Here is a 19,002-nt window from a genome sequence, read left to right as displayed (position 1 = left end):
TCTCTCATATTAAGACCAGTAGCACATGAGGTCACTCCCTGTCTCCTTTGCTGACATGGGCAAGATCTCTCAGGTGCAAGAGGCAAGAGTTTTCTATCCACACAGAAGATTTGTACTCTAACCCTGTTCTCAGACGCCCTCACAGCTGCCTGTACCTGCAAAGGAAGCAACCAAAGAAACAAACACCCCCAAATCACTACGTGCACTGGGCCGTCACCCCATCCCAATCCATCTCTCTCTGTGTGTCTGTCTTTTCCTCTCTGTCCCATCCCCCTCTTCCTCCTCTCATCCACCACTCCATCACTCAGGAAGCCTGGTCTTCCTGAAAACAAGCATTGCAGTGTGGAAAGGGACAAGGCTGAGGGGGGCAGATACGCGAGGGGGAGCAGAGGATGTTTTTGTCGTTCCTCTGCCCCTGTGGTTGCTGCAGGCCTCACTGTAGTCCATCCTGAGGAAACCAGGCTCACGTCACTCTGGCCAGGCCTTGGGCCCACACGTGCTGCTTGCTAGGGCGGGTATGACGCAGTAACTTCAGCACTCAAGCAGTTTCTCACACACGGGAGCCATAAAGACATATGTGGACTGAAACTGTGGAAAACACGGCTTTTTTTCATAGTGGCATTAGCAAGCAGGAAGAGTTGATACAAAATCACGCAGAGTGCATTTCAGCGACACAAAAGGGGTCAAATGTGGTGGAGAGAGATATTGCTAGGAGGGTTTTTGTTTTGCCAGAACAAAAGTCAGCTAACCACACTATTTCCTGTCTGGAAAGGCTGCAAGCTTCCAAGCCACCTGCAAGTATGAGAATTCCTCAGCAGGTGGTTTTCCAGAGACACCCATCGACTGATTTATGGCAAATCAAAACCATGTACGTACGTGACCAGAGGATTCAGCCTTTTGTTTGTAGCTCCAATTGCACGGCAACGTGACTCACCAATAAGACTTTAATAACCATCAAGAAATACGTATTGTGTCCAATTCTGTTTTTAGGTTTCAGTTTCATGCAGTCTTTTGAGATGTCAAGTCATGTCAGTTTTATATAGTACAGTCATTTTCATGGAGAGGAGAGTGGACGACGGATGAAAGGGTTCAAACATGAGATAGAGAGTCAAAGTCCCTCCTCTTCCGGTGAATCACTATGGGAGCTTTCTTCGGAAAAAATATGTACAGTAGTCAATGACAAATCATTTGAAAGTGTGTCATGAATCACACGTGATGATGATGATATCTGTCAAAGAAACTTTGCATCTTGAGAAAGTCGCAGTGTCTGCTGCTAACTCTGAAATGCATGTATTTATCCATATACGCACAATCATACTGACATTTACAAAGGATTATCAGCCATGTTTGATATATTGTTGACTTGTTATGTTAAGTAATGCTATAGCTTGTGACTTCCTGTTAGCATAGTTGACTGCTTTTCATTGGACGGTGCTACACATCTCTTAAATTTTAGGCTCTAGTCTAAAACTACCTTATAGATATTAAGAAGAGATTTAGAGACATAGATTTAGTAATGAACAAATAACTGGTTCATCTCAGTCCTGGAGAATCTGCTAAATGTATAAATTGTGTTCATTCATACATACATCATGATTGTCATCATATTTCTATAGCATGTTTAATGTTTGTTTTTTTAAATTCGTCTGAGAACAGAGCTTTTTTTAAATGTGCCGATATGGGAACAAGGTAACTATGAGTGGAGACAGCTCTGTGGAGTGTAGCCTGAAAGTGAGGCCATAATAACAGGATGTTTACAGCCCTCGGAAACACTGCCAGGGTCGACCACGAGCAGGCAGTAACTGTGGCTGGAAACACGAGCGAAGAGGAAATGCGGGCCAGCCAGGTTCCATCCAGATCCACCAAATATAACCTCACTGACTTGCTGTTTTGTTTACAACAGATGCTACCTGACTGGGGTCTGTTTAGGAACATTTCATTTCCAAAATGACCTTTGACCCTTGGAGAAAACACTTTAGAAAACACAGTCATGCAATGACAAGATTTGCTGCCTTTATAAACGGTTTGCTGAAGTGGTCAGCTGCAGGTGACAGCGGACAGAAGGACACTGGTGGTTTCTGACACCAGGGGGGTAAAGCCTATTCACTGTCACCTGTAGTCTCTTTTCTGCCCATCAGTGGTCACATACTACACCAGTGTGCAACATCCACCACGACAGAGTCTCCAACACCATGGCTATTACCGACTTTCTAGCTGCCTCCGACATCACTTCAGCTATTAATGCTTGCAAAGGTGAGGAGATGATTGTGTTTAGGGTGTGATGGGATGTAAGGCCTCACGTTATTCGACTAATCAGGTTTTATCTGTGATTTTTACTTTCAGCAAAAGATTCCTTCAACCCGAAGATGTTTTTCAAAACAGTGGGTTTATCCAAGAAAACTCCAACAGAGATCGAGGGGGTCTTTAAGATTTTGGACCAGGACAAAAGTGGATTCATAGAACAGGATGAGTTACAGTTGAGTTTTAGTTTACACAGCAAATATTTTACATATGCATATTTTTACACATTTCACGTGTTTATTCCTTTTTGTTGTTTTCTTTCTTTCTCAATGTGGTGCTTCATCGCTGCTCCTTATCAGACTGTTCCTTCAGAACTTCTCCAAGGGAGCGAGGACCCTGACTGCAGCTGAGACCAGAGCTTTCCTGCTGGAGGGAGACTCAGATGGAGACGGGAAGATCGGCTGGGAAGGTAGGCGGGTCTGAGGGGCGATTAGCCTTTAGATGTGAATCAGGGGACTGCTTTTTTCTGGTTTGTTCAGGGCCCTTTCTTCTTCTTTTTTTTTTAACAAGAATGTGTTAAAAAATAAACTTGGGAGTAAAGACACAATTATTAAGCTACGCATTACTACTTATACTTAACTGTAGGAGTAAAACTTCAGGAGGTTATCCTTAGTTATCCTTTTGTGTAAATACACCAGTTAATGCTGAATTAGCGTCCATAACAACACTCTTTCATCATTCATCTTGTGTTTTTTCAGTATGTTGCTAGGCAGCTTAAGCGCAGCCCACACTTCAAGTGTGCCAGGTCATGTTTGGAGTTTGATGAAATGAGAAAATTATTATTTCTAGATGAAATGTCTAAAATTGTCTATCTTTTGTTGTTGTTTTTCAGAGTTTTCGGCGCTGGTCAAGTCTTCATAAAGTATACATGATCCCAATGATTTGTTGTTGTATGGTGATAATCTCAGGGTGGACATCTTTTTATAATGTTTACTAGCTACAGTAAATACCATGGACTTATCCGGAGATTCTTACACATTTAAAATAATACGATAAGATGTAGATTTAATGGAAAGCAGCATAATTAAAGTAGACCTCTGCTATGTATCTTTCCCTGCCAGAAAAGTTAAAAAATAAATATACTTTTCTCCATGAGATGTTAGTAGTTTTCTTTTCTGCTTATACCGAGTGAGACTCTTGTCAACAGAATTCTCTCATGTCCCCCGTGTTATGATGTTATATTGAGCACTGGGAGAAGTCCAGCCTGTGCAGGAGGCTTCGGTTTCTCCAATTAACAGCATGAGCAACTTTCCACTGTGCAAATTAAGTGTTTGACATTCTGGCAAACCCAGTTTGACACCTTAGAGGTAATTTGGTGTAAATTATATGTTTACACTTAGGCAACATGTACACGACATTTAACCCCTTGTCCTTGAAATAATCCTTGTCAATTGTCAGATTATTTTAATATTCACTACAATAATACCAAATAAATGTCGACTTTGCTCATGCTGGCTTAATATCACTTTAAACAAGATCACCAGGGCAATAATAAGTCTGTAATGTATTTGTACTAATTTAATATTCACTGCGGCAAAATGCAGTTCACAGCAGTCACCTTACAGAAGGGCAGCATAAAGCTCAGGCTGAATATACAGTATGTACCTCTTGAGTTTCACTGAATCAGTTTTTTATGCCAGGGTGGATCTTAAATGCGTAAATGCAATCAAGATTTTACTTAAATAAAAGTACAAACGCATCAAAACATACTTTGAGTACCAAAGGTAAAAGTTCTGCAGCGTGACCTAGTTCAGAAGAACATGTTTTGTTATTTCATAGAAAAATATTATTGTCTAAACATCACTTATTATTAGCTTATTTATTAGCTTAGCTTATGGATTTCTCCCTTGGGATCAATAAAGTCTTTAATATATTTAATTAAAGATCAGATTTTAAGTAGTAGTAGTAGTAGTAGTAGTAGTAGTAGTAGTAGTAGTAGTAGTAGTAGTAGTAGTAGTGAAAAAGTACAAAGTAAAAAGATTTTCCTCAGAAATAAAAAGTATAAATCAGAAAATGTAAATACTATAAAGTGAAAGTATCTCAACACTGTACTTAAGTATAAAATGTACTTTATTTCACTGGGTACACATATTTCCAGAACTAGAGCACACCTTTTAAAGATTATACCTTATATTCTGATATGGATAGAAACTGACAGATATGATGTATATTTTATATATGAATGTCAGACACTTTAACTGTAATTTATTGATAATAACAAGAACTTTACTTAAGTAAAAGTAGCAGTACAACGGTATAAAATACTGCATTACATATATAGTAAATATAGTATAGGTATAGTAATATAGTATTGGGTATAGTATAGTATAGTATTTCCTGCCAGTGTAAGTATAACATTTACCTAATAATTACTTAAAATAGAAATACTGAAATTAAGTACAACTACCTGAAAATAAGTTTTACAGTAAGTGCATATGGGCATTATATAGAGCATTTCCAGGCAAGCAGTTCATTTTATTCTTGTAGTCAGCAAATGACATCAGGACAGGATTCACTGGATCAATACCAGTCACTGTGCAGCTTTTTGGCACCCTAACCCACTACAGTCCAGAAATGCTTACTGGTGTGCATTGCAGACTGAGGGGGGTGGAGGTGTGAGGGGCCGGGCATAAGCGGGACACAGTTGGATCAGAAGCAGCTCTGGCAGACGGAGAAGAAGCTCTCTGAGAGGAGGACTGGGTGTCTGGCAGAGCGTCGGCAGTAGCTTGCCCAGAGGAGTACTTGCAGTGACCCAGCAGAGGAACTCTGGGACGGGATAGAGTTTCTCTGCCTGCACATTTATTTGCAACTTTCTGTCAGATGGTGTCAGAGAATATAGGTCACTCCTATTTGTGCTGCAGCATGAAGGAATAAACTCCTGTTGTTAAGTGGATCATAGAGAGAAATTAAACTAATTTGTAATCGTAAGGGCAAAATGAATATCTGTGGTAGATGTAAGGTATGGAAGTAAAATCGTAGACTCTAATGTAGTTGTTAATATCTTAAAATGTAACTTTAACGCAGTTTGATATGATGGCGAAAAGTCCTTCATTGTCTCAAATTACAGACATTCATAACCTCATTTGATGGGTTTCATCCCTGCTGTGAGATATTTGTAATTTAAACCTGATAGCGAAGAAGGGCAGGAATACTTACAGTATCTATGGCCGAGTCGTTTGAGGTGAGAGACCTCACTTGACCACGGCAAATGGCCAAGGCCAAACATTTGTTTCACGGCTCTTTTAAGAAGTTTTGAAGTAAAGAAGAAGTAGAGTAAAAACAAAACTTTCTGGAGGCTGCGACGTCACACACCTGAAACCACTGAAGGGAAGGAAGTAACATCATAATTAACATTTTAGAGATCAGACGAAGAACTGAAGCTTCAGTTCAAGTTAGAATTTATCATTATAAATGGATGTTGATAATAATGCTGTGAAAATATTAGTGAAATATTAGTCACAGCATTATCTCAACACTGCCATCTGATGTACAATAGACACATAACATGGAGGCAGATATGTCCATGGAAAGACCCCTGAATCTCATTTAAATATATTGTCTGGCGCAGTGTGTGAACTGTGTGTCATCACACAACTGCAGCGTCAGGAGGATGATGATAATGGTGACGATAATGATGATAGTGATGGTATCAGTTTTCAATGTGCCCCAAAATAGCATCACAAATAGTTTCATCGCCATAAGGAGAAATGGTCTGAATGAATGTAACAGGACCAGAAATAAAATCTGGCAAACTGCCCTCAGTTGTGTGTAAGTAAAATAAAGCAGTTCATTCAATCCCCCCAACTCTTTGGCACTGTAGCTCATAGTGAGAGCTTAAATCTTATTATCATGTTTCCTGACAATTCTATTTTAAAAAATACACGATGTGGTGCAAAACTTTAATAACACTAGAGACCATGAATGTTCTTTAAAGTAATAAGAGAAGACAAACCGTTAGAGATTTATATTTTATTTCTTTATGAGCGACATGAGAATCACATATACATCTGCACATGTATTCTGCATACATTACATTATTATTTATTGTCTGTTTTTAATATCCCAGTTGGTCAAATAAAGTTTATACAGTCATGTGTCCACAAATGTTACACTGAGCCAAACACGAGAGCAAATGAAGCAGAGATGAAATTCTGAAAGATATAAAAACACATATAAACATAAAACAGACATATATCTTAATTTTCTTTTTTTTAATTAACACAACATTACAATTGCCGGTGATAATCAATCACGACAAATCTTTCTTGACACTGGAATGTCAGGAAAGTCATTGCAGACATTTTACGCACGCCAATTGTGCACAGGCTCGTTTTCACCAAAATAGTAACATTCAGAGGGCACGTGTAGGGTCATTAATCACCATAGGTGATTATGGTGTAAAAGATGGCTACACAGTCAGGAACAATTACACTGTATTTTATTAATCTTTTAGAAGAAAGGCTTATTTGGCTAAGATGGCACTGTAAACTGACTAAGAAAGAGGCATACACAGAATATATTTTACAAACAAAGATAAATTTAAAAGGTTTGGAGTCACCATGAGAACATCTTCACATTTGTCATGAGAAAAGTCTGCGATACAACGTTTAACATGCTGACATTATGGCACAGTCACTGTTAAACACACCTCTCTGACAACAGAATAAGTAGCTGTGATAACTTACACTATAGAAACCAGCCTGATCTGTCTGATAATCCCCAACCCACAATGTAAAAGTTTACCTCATTTCTCTCTCCATGCTGCTCTCCACAGTTAAACAGATCAAAACTACATGGCCATGGTACGTTTCATCCAAATCAGCAGCGTATATTATTAGCCCCGTGCAATATCAAGCACTTTTGCATAGGACTACACTTAGCCTACCATTTAAGCATCTTCATTTATGTGCATATAAATAGAACAGCTCTGTCTACTGGACACATTTTTTCAACCCACTGCTTTGACTACTTTGCACACAGTGTCTATTACATAGCCTATGCATCATATTTCGAGCCACTGAAGGTATATAAGCTTGTGAGAGTGGCTGAAGGGTTCACTGCAGTGAGCTGATTCATCTGAGCGAATCCACTCTAGTCTTAGAGATAACCCCAAGGTGAGTTTCACTGAGGAGCTGACGTTTAGGCGTTACTCAAAGAGTGGTTCAGGGCTTCAGCTTCATTCAATGGGATATAAATCGAGGAGAGGGCCGCACAGGGCCACAATCTGAAAATCAGAAGCTCAGAGTTTGGCTTTGGACTAACTAAGGAACCTGATGGGGAAAAAATCTATTTGCCAACAAAGCAGAGCTTTAAAGGATATCTGATCTTTTGCATCGGAGAGCAATTGGACTACCTTTTCTGATCATTTGTGCCTTGTCTTTTGGGTCTGCCAGAGAGGAATACTCACAGAGAGGAAGTGTAAAATATATTGCATGTCATAATGATGTAGCTCTTTAACTTTTTAATGCTATATTGTGAAGTGCAGAGAGGGAGTTTAAAATGCTTAGACTCAAAATCAAACTGCCCAGTCCTGTCTGATTTGTTACAGCTGAACTGATGAACTGATCTGTCCTCTGCTCTCCTCCCTCAGCTAAAAAATGGCATTCGCTGGTATCCTGAGTGAGGCTGACGTCACTGCAGCCCTTGCCGCTTGCCAAGGTAAACCCCAGCGTGATAATGACACAGCATGTTACAACTATACGATAGCTACACATGCACAATATCATACACTAGAGAAGGATCTGGTTTCTTACTTGACAGCATTTGTAACCGAATGTCTTGCTGCAAAATTCAGCTGCCAATAGAGAATCACATTACCAGATTGTTGTTACACTCACTTAGAAGATGCCTCTTGCATTTAACACTGCAGGAATGTCTTTTTAAACACATCTTGGGGCTGGATCAATAGTACAGCAAGCATGCACTAATGTAACTTCAATAATTTCCATTTGCCTTAGCACAAAGCTCATTTTATATCAGTATAGCTACTGTAAGGACACACTGTAAAACAGCAGCAGTGGTAGAGGTACCACCAATCAGTGTCTTGCATTCAAAATTTGACTTACATACAGAAGTATTAACATAAAAAAATATACTTAAAGCACCAAAAGTAAGTAATTATTATGCAGAATGACCTTAATAATTGCAATTATTGATGCATTCATGTGTTGGTAAAGATTATTTGATAAATTTATATACTGCTGTGTATTTTCATCTCTAATTCTACATTATAAGTCATTTGCTAATTATATTTTATATTGATAAATAATAAAAGAGTAACTAAAGCTGTCAAATAAATGTAGTAAAGTAGAACAGAGTAAGGAGAATTATGTATCTCTCTGAGTATCAAGTTGCAGAAAACAGTAACAAACCTAAATATTGGACTTCAATACAGTACTTGCTTTCCACCACTGAGCAAATCAAGCTAAAATGCTGAATGCCAGTCTGATTATCTGTAAAGTCTGATGCGATCCCTTCTCTGTCTCCTCACAGCTGCTGACTCTTTTGACTACAAAACCTTCTTTGGCAAGGTCGGTCTGAGCGGCAAGTCTTCTGACGATGTCAAGAAGGCCTTCAAAGTCATTGACCAGGACGAAAGTGGCTTCATTGAGGAGGAAGAGCTGAAGTAGGCACCCTCTCTTATTATAATATTTGAACTCAAGCTTCTCTGGAGTCCCTTATAGTGCATGGATCATCTTTCTTAGGACTAATTCAGAACGATGTGCCTCAAAGAGCAGAGGAGAAAACAGAACAGATGCATACACAAATTAACAAATTAAGAGCATTTTATTCAGAAATTACAAATTAGCCAGAACTACAAACAATGTATAATGTAAGTTAGGTTTTGGAGATTTTCTAAAAGATGAACTCTCACTTTTAAAGGCATATTTGCTGTATTAATCAGTATCTCTCTCTGATTGTTCTCTCCAGGCTGTTCCTGCAGAACTTCTCTCCCTCTGCCAGAGCTCTGACTGACGCTGAGACCAAGAAGTTTCTTGCAGCCGGTGACTCTGATGGTGACGGCAAGATCGGAATCGATGGTAAGAAACATTTCAAATTATACCAAAAGAAAGAAATTCAAACCAGATTTCGAAGCTTCAAATTTACACTCTTTCTTTCTTTGTCTCCTTGCAGAGTTCGCTGCCTTGGTCGGTTCTAAGTAAATAATCTGACCAATATTTTACATCACTACTCTAAAGGAACAACTTCACCAAGACAACAAAAACAAAAAAGCCAAGACAAAAAAAAACTTGAGCCCTCCTCTCTTCTTCTCTTCCCTTTCACTCTCTCTCTTTTCATCTCTCCACACCACTTTTATACACTTTATTCACCCCTCCCGCTGACTGTAAACAAACTGCTCCCTCTCTCTCTTTCTCTGACCGTGCTCACCCCATTGCTGTCCACGATGAATGTACCTGATTAAGTGTATAGTGTGGTTGATTTGTGTCTTTCTCTCTCTCTCTCACTTCTGTCGTCGTTTTACTATGTGAGTTTTGCTTAACGTGAGATCAGATGATGCACTTTTATGGGAAACGGACGGACGATGAGAAATCAATAAAGGTTCTTTTTCAATAACACAAGTCTGAATCTGGTCTTTAACACGGTTATGAAGGAGTAGAAGGAATAGTTTGGACAGTAAAGATCTTGAGTCAGGAATTGGTCTTGACACCTAATGGAAGTCTTGGAGGTTAAATTATGAGAAATTCTCAGCTTCTTTCACTTAAAACTTGACTATGTAACTTATGCTCAACATGAACCACTGTGGCTACAAATGACAGTGATGCTAAATGCAAAACATTTCGTTTAAAGACTAATCTAATGTCACAGGAGGCACACATGGAGAAGAGTCATAAAATCAAGCAAAGTGACAGCAATACACTTCTGGGCATACCCCAGTGGCAACATCTGTGGAAATGTGAAGAGAAGCCAAAGTGAAGTGCAGTTCCTCAAATGGCTGGCTCCAGAACAAATAAATCTCCATAAGTCCCCATATTAAAATGCCCAACTTCTCAGCAGAAATAAACATGTTTACAGAAAAACTATAGCTTATTTCCCTGTTCATGACAACTGTACTGAAGCTTTTTATAGAATTCAACTGTTTGAATTACATTAAAGTTTAAAGTTATGCATAATTAACAGTGTGGCCTCTTTGAGTGACAGGTGGGTGCTGTTTTACAGGTGGCTTGTTTGAGCATCCAGGCTTCATTAAACACGCCTCAGCTCCAGCCACAATCCACACCTTTGCCCATTTTTAGATAGGCCGGGAGGCGGCAGATGCAGTACTGCCAAGATGGTGGCGGCCAGAGCCACCACACTCTGACTCTCAAAAACCTGTTGGTGACGTCATGGATACACGTCCATATTTATACTATCTGTGGTCATATAAGGCCAAGTAAGTTCAAAAAGTATCAAAAGTTACACAGTGTAACTTTAAAAGTTGCTTTTGTTGGAAGTCTCATCCAACAGTTGTGATGTAGTATGCAACAAAAGTACAAATGTGGCTGTGACACAGACTAAAGAGCTGCACAAAGTTTCACCATCATGCAAAATCATCTGCAGCTTCATTCAGTTGTGACAGTACAAAAACTCCAAATCAAACTGTGAATTGTGAAATAAGGTGAAAATACCAGAAAATCACAAATGTCCAGAAACCAATCCTCTCTAATCAGCTATCATTCGGTTACTGATTTTGTGCCATATATTTGGACATCTGGATGGATAAAATATATATAAACATGGACATGTGCTGAGGAGTAAGTAAATAAATAAATAAATAGGTGGTTCCTTCGGGACTATTTGGCAGCAGTGCATCAGGCTGGTTTGTAATCTGAGATATTTGATGAAGAGATGTGACCTCACCGCGGTTGTGTGACACTGTGCCTCATTTCCCTGCAGGAAAAGACATATATAATACCAAAGGGAATTCAGCTTGTCACTCTTAAGTCTTATTTAGTTTAAGCTTATGTTGCTTTACTTCCAAGAGGTTTTAAGCAATTTCACGCAGCCCACACTTTTAACATCTCATTATAATTCACAAAATTAGGTGTTTTAAATATCACTGACTAGAATAAAACAATCTTGCTCTACAGGTTTAATCAAAGTCTCTAAAATAAACCCAGTACAACTCCAATAAAGTAGCTTTAATAACTTTATAGTGCCATAAAGAACTACATGATTCATACAGGGAGCAAAAGAATACCAAATTGGAGGATTGAGTAAATAATGCTGCACATATTAAATATAGCAGGATAAAACAATTAGTCTTAGACTGAGATGCATTCTCATTAAAGGTTGTTATGTTGACATTAATTTCAGTTGCTGGTACATTATTGTGGCGAGGACAGTCATAACAAGATTGAAACTATTTTAAGACTAATATCAGGAAAAAAAAATTATAGCTGGTTTTATGGAGGAGAACTGACATATTGTGTTCATTGGCCATTGTATGCACAAATCTTTAAAAGATTAAATATATGTTACAAAAAAGATTTAAAAAGGCAATAAAAATGACTTTGAATATACGTAGTGTATGGTAATTCCTTAATTTATTTGTGCTTTCTTTCAGATTCTGTGTTTTTCTGAACACACTGAACTGTTTAAGACAGAGATGAACCTCAAAGATGAGATTCATAAACGTTATCCACACGTGTGTGTAATTTAGACGCCTGGTTGTACCACACTGATCTCTTTATTCACCTCTAATGAAATGTCCCACTAGTTGAACTTGAATCAATCAATTTTTTCTTCTTTGTATTTTTTTATTTTTACATCACAGTGAAGATTTGAGTTTAATCTACACCATTCTCACTGACAAGTAAGTGCTATATCACTTACTAAGGCAATGCCTTAAACTAAATAACAGTTAATACTGGCAGGTTAAATTTACTCAACTATTATGTAAAACTGTTATGTAATGTGTATTTTATCCCCTTAAATTTGGGCCTGTAATGTCCCTGTTTCCCTGCAGGGAAATGAAGTACAGTGTTAATCTGGATGTGCTGAAGCTTTAATCTTTCCTGCCCAAAGTAAAGATGGTTCTGCATTAATGGGAAACAGCCACAAGGTGGTGCCTCTGATCCGTCAATAATTCAAAAGGGTTTCAGATGTTTCATGGTTTTACATTGCAAGCCTGGAGGCTTGGAGGTACTCTAAATGTCTTTTCTGAGCTTCCCGTGAGTTAAATAGTTCACTTTTTTCTACAACAAGTGACTGTGAGGCTACTAAAAAAATGCTGTCACTCACAAAACGTTAAGTCAGAGGTTTACTGCTCGTGATACATCAAAGAATAATGAGATTTATTCCCTTGGTTCTCGTTACAAAAAGCATACTTCCCCTCTCTGCTAATGCAATTAGTGCTGACTGGATTCACCAGAGACGCTGCTGTGTCAGATGGTTTGTAAGGCCTTGCAGGCAACAAACTCATCAGTTTAGAGTGGGCAGTTGTCATGGTGACCAGGTGCAAACGCACCCTCTCACCTCACAGTATGTCAGGTATGTGGTACAGCAGCTTGTAGGTGAATGAAGAATGAAGTGAGTCAAATGATCCTGGAAACAGTAGTGGTATTTTAACTGTGGTTTTTGGTGTTTTGATGAAAGCACTTCTCTTTTTATTGCACAACATAGTTATATTCCATTAAACTGTTCCTTTTTTTAAACTTCCTTTCTCTAAGAGAACAATCTGAATTGAATACCACATTGTCTCTTTATAGTAAAGATGAAATAAGTCTCACGTCATTTTAACCTGTTCAGCAGGTTTTTGACAGTCAGACAGTAAGTTTTTAGTGCTTATAATTTATACGGACAAAGCTTGTGATATCAGTGTGACACATACTGTAAGATTACTGATGAGGACAACAATCCCCTGCTAAGTTATAAGGTGATTTATGGCCTTCTGCTCTGTCCAGTCATCTGAGTTTAATAGATTATTCACCAGAACCAAAGAGAGAAAAAGGGGCCTGATTAAATGTGAGATGTCTGTAAGCTTCCACCTGCACAGAGGGAGGGATGAGGGGAGGATGGAGAAGGGGGGAAAGGGAGGGGAGAGAGAATAAAATATGACACATGGGAAAAGTTGATTGGACAAAAACCATAGTGGTTATGAAATTAAAGCAGAGAGGGGAAGAGAGAGCTACGAGTACAAACAGTAAAGGCTAATTGGCCAGGTGAGGAGGTGAGGAACACGAGAAGGAGGTGACTGGCTGCGGGGAAAATTTGATCCCCGGACAGGTTGGAAACTCAAGCATCCGTCAGAGCATCCACCCCGGCCTATATAAGACCAAGCCAGTCGTGAGAAGGCACCACAAAGCCTTATCTGCTGCTGCTTTGGACCTGGACGAAGAGGAAATCAAGCCAACAGCGGTAAGTCCCACAGCTGCACAGAGGACAGGTGTTGGTCAGGTGTGCTATGCCTGCCTGTTCTGTGAAGCTTGGATGGAAATTATTTGTTAGATTATCTAACAGTAGTTTTTTTTTTAACCAGCAAATCCTCCAAACCATCGATCTTGGGTCAATGATCGGATTTGTTTCCAGCTCAGCAAACTTTTATTCCTATAAGACAAACAAAGTAGGTTTGAGGCACTGTGTTAGGATTATCAGGGGGGTCAGAAAACTGATATACTTTTATTTTTTGCTGATGCTAGAGTAGTGGAGGATGTTAAAACTTTTTATGGTGACATTTATTCTGTGTCAAAAAGTCCTTCAGCAGTAAACAGAGGTTCTGTCTGCACCCAGTTCATTCATTTAGAGGTGGTAATAAGCATTTGATGCTTTATTCAAAATAAAGCATACATTTCTAGATTTATTTTATTCCTTATTTTTGTACAGTCCCTAAGTGCCAATCACCTTGCACAGCTCAACAACCACCAATTAGGTAGTTCAAGGGCAGTAAATAGCTGCAGTAATTAAGAGGCTGCCAAGGGAAATCCAGCTAAGCCTGAGCAGGCATAGATTATAACAATTATTTATGGTTTTAATTTATAAAAAAGAAAATCATTAAAACACTTAGGAAGCAAGATGTATATATTTTTGCTTGTGATTTCACTGACTATTTCTCTCTGACAACTCAAGCATATTTCCCAAATAATCACCACTGGAGTTTTGATGGGATCATAATATTAACCTAGATACATCTGCAAATACAGAAAGAGAAAAACAAATTAATCCAGCCAGACACAAAACTGAAGTGGGAGCAAATCACAAAGCTTGAAGTTAAGAAAGAGTAAAGAGAGAGCGAATAATATACAGAGCTTTTCTTTCACTCGACAGGACCAACATGTCGCTCACATCCATCCTTTCTGCTGAAGCCATTGAAAAAGCTGTCAAGGACTGTTCAGGTAGAGTCTAACACACACACACACACACACACTGGACCAAGCCCTCCCAGACCAATATTTGTAACTATTTATTATTCATTTAAACGTCTGCAAGTAGTTATGCAAAATACATGACTCATCTATCCTTGACTTCAAGATTATGATAATGGCTTCACAGGTGTATCTAAATTAATGCCTAATTGTGATAAAATGAGCAATCTTGATCTGATTAATCGCCCTGCTCATAATCTGTGCTGCAGATCTTACAAAAAAAGTGCATAATCTTCTCTATGGCTCCATTGTTTCCAATATTGTACAGCAGTACAGTATTGTCCTCTCTGCTAAAGTCATACCCAGCTTTAACCGAATGGTGATGAAATCTGAATTTGAAAAGGTTTTCAATCATCTTGTCTGTTTTTAGTGGAGGCATGTGTCAGCTGGACTTAAAAGATAAAAACAGGGCTGGAAAATCTCCCACCTGGACAGCAGCCACATGCTGCATTAATCTCCACATCAGCTTCCAACCTGGGGTAGCTCGTGGGTCAGCCCTAACCTGATCCTTGCTTCTTTATTTTATCGCTGGTTCTGTGTTAATGTTATGTGTGTGTGTGTGTGTGTGTGTGTGTGTGTTTTATGTTTTTCCAGCTCCGGACACATTCTGCTACAAAAAGTTCTTTGAGCTATGTGGCCTGTCCTCAAAGACGCCCCAGGAAGTGAAAGATGTCTTCCAGCTACTTGATGATGACAACAGCGGTTACATCGAGGAGTCTGAGCTCAAGTATGTAAAACAATGATAGTAACCTTTTTAAGATTATGACACATCTGTAAATGATGTTGCAATTATTACGTACTAAAAAATATCGTTATCTTTAACTTTATTTGTACTGAGTTACAGATGGTGTTTGCGTGTCTGACAGACAGAGAGATTTAATACAATAAATTACACAGTGGTATTATTGGTATGGCACCATTAAGCCGTCTCCTAATAATCCACTCTGGGGAAAGTGTTATTATTGAATTTGTGTTATATAATTCACCTTTGTGCTATTGTGTGACCAGAGATGAGAGTCTACTCGAGCTGTGCAATTTAGGAATTGGTGTTTTTATGTGTTTTTAAATGTGTGTCTGCGTGCATCACTGATGTGTGTGTGTGTACGTGTGTGTGTGTAGGTTCTTTCTGCAGCGGTTTGTCCCCGGGGCACGGACACTGACCGATGCAGAAGCCAAGAGCTTCATCTCAGCAGCTGATGATGACAGTGATGGCAAGATTGGAGTAGCTGGTCAGTGTCTGATTTCTTGGATTGTATTTGTACAAACTCATGATGTAAGCAGAAATGATCTCATTGGTTGGACTTAATCTCAACAGGCGGAGTCAAACAACCACAATCAGGAGTTTTACAGTATTATAGCCATTAACAAACAAGTGTATAATTATTTCTTTACCTTAATTTCTACCTTTAGAGTAGAGGGGCTCTACCGGCAGGAAAAACAGTTTAAAGCATCAAATGTGGGAAACTTTTCTGAGGAAACACGATGTTTCATTGTAGTTCCCAGTTCCAGGTTTTTGCATCAAACACTGTTGTGCTTGTTTCTTTTCTATACTGAGATTACTGAGATCTTGAATCATGCAGTTAGGAATATTCTTTTCTGAAAGACTGTGCACCACCTCAGGCTTCTTTACCTGCAGTAAACAGGGCTGACTATAGGAATGACAGAGCTACTTATTCATGTATATTCTTAAACAAATGTCAAACAGGCATAAATTGACAGATTATTTGCACAAGTATTGCTCTTCTTGTTCAGTTTAAGAACAAACACATCCATGAGGGCAGGTGGTGTTTTACTATAATGTCTTTTTAACTGTAGATGTTTGGTTAAATAAAATCTTTCATCAGTGTTTATTTAGTATAGTAAGTTCTTCATATAGTATTTAAGTGTCTTTGTTTAATGATGATGTTTCAGGTTTATCAGTGTTGAAAGTAGAGGTGTGTGTTTCATGGCCATTTCATCATGCTTTTCTTTCTTTCTCTAGAATTCCAGGCCATGGTCCTGTCCTGAATATCACAAATAAAAAGAGCTCAAGTCTTCCAGTCCTCAGTCATCTCATCACCTCTGGAGTGGAGTCATCTGGTCCCAGCTTCCATCCCCAGTGATATATTTGGTTTTCTACTAAATTCTGTGTGCACTATTTGTTTTTAAATGACCTTTTGTCCATTTAAAGACGGTAGACCTTTAATTTGTCTTTCCAATGTGTTGGTCCATGTTTCTTTTCTGTGCACACCCTTCTTCTGACAATCAATGAGATGAATAAACATGTGCAAACATAAATCACCTCTTTATGGTTGTCTTTTTGTCTTAAACCAGTTTAAGTGCAACAAAAACGCATGAATGTACTCTACAATTACAAGGTGACTTCTTAAGAGCATAAAGTACATGAATGACAGCAGGGAATAGCTTATTGAACAGCGTTTCATGTCTGAATTTGACATGGTAAAAGAAATGTTCCTTTGCAAAATGATATATATAGTAATCTATGATTTTTCTCTATAATGCAATATTTGATTCTTACAAAAAAAATTACCCATCTCATAAATTATAGCATTTTAACATGAAGTTCTTCAAATAAGCTGGACATGCATAAGAGAAGATGATGAAACGTGTGTATTATTCATAGATCATTTGCTAAGATGTTTCCTCATACAAGGTGTCTGTGTCTGTGAGATAACAAGCATACGAAGTAGAAAAAAATAAAGAAGATACAAGTAACTAACAACAAACAACTCAAGAAGCATAAAAAGAAAACTGACAATAAAATGATAAATGAATGGTACATATATAGCGCCTTTCTAGTCTTTTGACCGCTCATGGCACTTTTACACTACATATCTCATTGACCCGTTCACACACTGATGGCCATGCAAGGTGCCAACTTCTCATCAGTTTAGGAGCTAATCACCTTCACACACATTCACACACTAATGGCACAGCCTGAGCCGCAGCTGTTTGGCGTTCAGCATCCCGACCAAGAACACTTTAAACTTAAACACTTTTAATGTAAATATGCACAATACATGTATGTTGTTTCAGTGAAAGAGGTGCACGGTTTTGTGCAGGAGTGTTTTCCAGGGAATATGAAACATTAAAGAAAATGTGTGGTATCATTTAAAGTGACAAATGATCAGGCCTTCCACAAAAATGAATTGTGTACAACAGATTTCCTATTGTCATTATCGCACAGTGCACCATTACCAAGTGTGGTGAGGGCTGCAGGAGGATGTCCTCAAATGCAAAACAAACAAGCTGAAGCCTTAGACAAACTGAAATTAAGACTAAAGAAGCATTTAGCTGAGTTAAGATGAAACACTGGGGACATTTGTTGACTGTCTTAACTGAAATGGTGACAACCGTGTAGAATGAGGACTAAAACCTCCTATAAAACCTGACTGATACCCAGTACTAAGTATAATTTATAAGATGAACCTACATAATTGCACACTCCACGTATTTTCAATAAATGTAGTAAACCTGCCACAGCTTGTACGGACTAGGAACCTTTATTTGACATTAAAATCGATTCAACCCGAACAGTCCAACTTGTGACACCGCGCTTGTCAAAAGCAGGAAGTTGAGAATGTGAAGTATAATGCGGCATCTTCTCTCATTGATATCATTTCCTTAATTTATTTTTATTTCTAATCACGCACACACGCAGCCACAAGCATCCCTGAACGTGTCGGGTTCTGTAAGGTGAGTGTTACCGCCGCGTTACTCTGTCAAACACTGACTTTGTCTCCGCCTCGGTCCCTGCAGCTAGCCGAGGGAGCTAACAGGCTAACTGCTCGAACTATCTTAACGGCTGCTGCTCTGTTGTCCTGGCAACGGTTAAGTTCAGTTAAAACGCGCGAGCATTGTGCTCCATTCATAAAGTCATACGTTAGTAAAACAGCTGAGTGTGTGTGTGTGTGTGTGTGTGTGTGTGAGAGAGAGAGAGAGAGAGTGTGTGTGTGTGAGAGAGAGAGAGAGTGTGTGTGTGTGTGTGTGTGTGTGTGTGTGTGTGTGTGTGTGTGTGTGAGGGTTAGCTCAGACTTCACCGGCTTCATGACCCGCAGTCTGTGTGTGTGTGTGTGTGTGTGTGTGTGTGTGTGTGTGTCACGTTACATAACGCAAACACACTTCATGCAGAGGTGGACAGTGTCCGACAGTTATTGGAGAAATAAACTGCTCTGAAACATATTCAACTTATTATTTTTCCCTCCGTTTTTAATGTGAAAAAACAAAAGCAAAACACGGCTGGACGTGAAAGTCAGAGCTACATTCAAAGCCTCTACACACTTATTGGAGCAGCAAAACGTGAAGCATGTCAATGCATCAGGGTTCCCACGGGTGCTTG

At 38.9% G+C, this 19,002-nt stretch overlaps 4 protein-coding genes across 5 annotated transcripts in view; all 4 read left to right on the top strand.

Moving 5' to 3' along the window:
* Positions 1–2,010: 2,010 nt before the first annotated feature.
* LOC104918051 (parvalbumin, thymic) lies at positions 2,011–3,362 on the top strand. The gene is made up of 4 exons (XM_010729667.3): positions 2,011–2,253; positions 2,344–2,476; positions 2,601–2,710; positions 3,134–3,362. The coding sequence occupies exons 1-4, from the start codon at positions 2,193–2,195 to the stop codon at positions 3,160–3,162; spliced, it is 333 nt and encodes a 110-aa protein (XP_010727969.1). The 5' UTR covers positions 2,011–2,192; the 3' UTR covers positions 3,163–3,362.
* A 3,957-nt stretch (positions 3,363–7,319) lies between these two features.
* On the top strand, positions 7,320–9,876 carry LOC104918052 (parvalbumin alpha-like). Its single transcript, XM_010729669.3, has 5 exons — positions 7,320–7,415; positions 7,892–7,959; positions 8,794–8,926; positions 9,232–9,341; positions 9,436–9,876. Exons 2-5 carry the CDS (start codon positions 7,899–7,901, stop codon positions 9,462–9,464), a joined length of 333 nt encoding a protein of 110 aa, XP_010727971.1. The 5' UTR covers positions 7,320–7,415; positions 7,892–7,898; the 3' UTR covers positions 9,465–9,876.
* A 3,541-nt stretch (positions 9,877–13,417) lies between these two features.
* Positions 13,418–16,940, top strand: pvalb9 (parvalbumin 9). Of its 2 annotated transcripts, XM_019272074.2 has the most exons (6): positions 13,418–13,659; positions 13,781–13,864; positions 14,566–14,633; positions 15,258–15,390; positions 15,783–15,892; positions 16,645–16,940. In XM_019272074.2, the coding sequence occupies exons 3-6, from the start codon at positions 14,573–14,575 to the stop codon at positions 16,668–16,670; spliced, it is 330 nt and encodes a 109-aa protein (XP_019127619.1). In that variant the 5' UTR covers positions 13,418–13,659; positions 13,781–13,864; positions 14,566–14,572; the 3' UTR covers positions 16,671–16,940. The 2 variants fall into 2 exon arrangements, with proteins under 2 accessions (XP_019127619.1, XP_010727972.1); XM_010729670.3 differs by lacking the exon at positions 13,781–13,864 and having other exon boundaries at positions 13,419–13,659.
* A 1,246-nt stretch (positions 16,941–18,186) lies between these two features.
* The window catches only part of ccz1 (CCZ1 homolog, vacuolar protein trafficking and biogenesis associated), a 16,194-nt gene continuing 15,378 nt past the window's right edge, over positions 18,187–19,002 (top strand). The window contains exon 1 of the mRNA XM_019272066.2: positions 18,187–18,359. The gene's annotated coding sequence lies outside the window, so the exon portion shown is untranslated. The remainder of the gene's footprint in view (positions 18,360–19,002) is intronic.

Source organism: Larimichthys crocea, chromosome XVI (assembly GCF_000972845.2).
Source record: "Larimichthys crocea isolate SSNF chromosome XVI, L_crocea_2.0, whole genome shotgun sequence".
NCBI classification, from domain to species: Eukaryota; Metazoa; Chordata; class Actinopteri; family Sciaenidae; genus Larimichthys; species Larimichthys crocea.
This window is presented reverse-complemented; position numbering and strand designations above follow the sequence as displayed.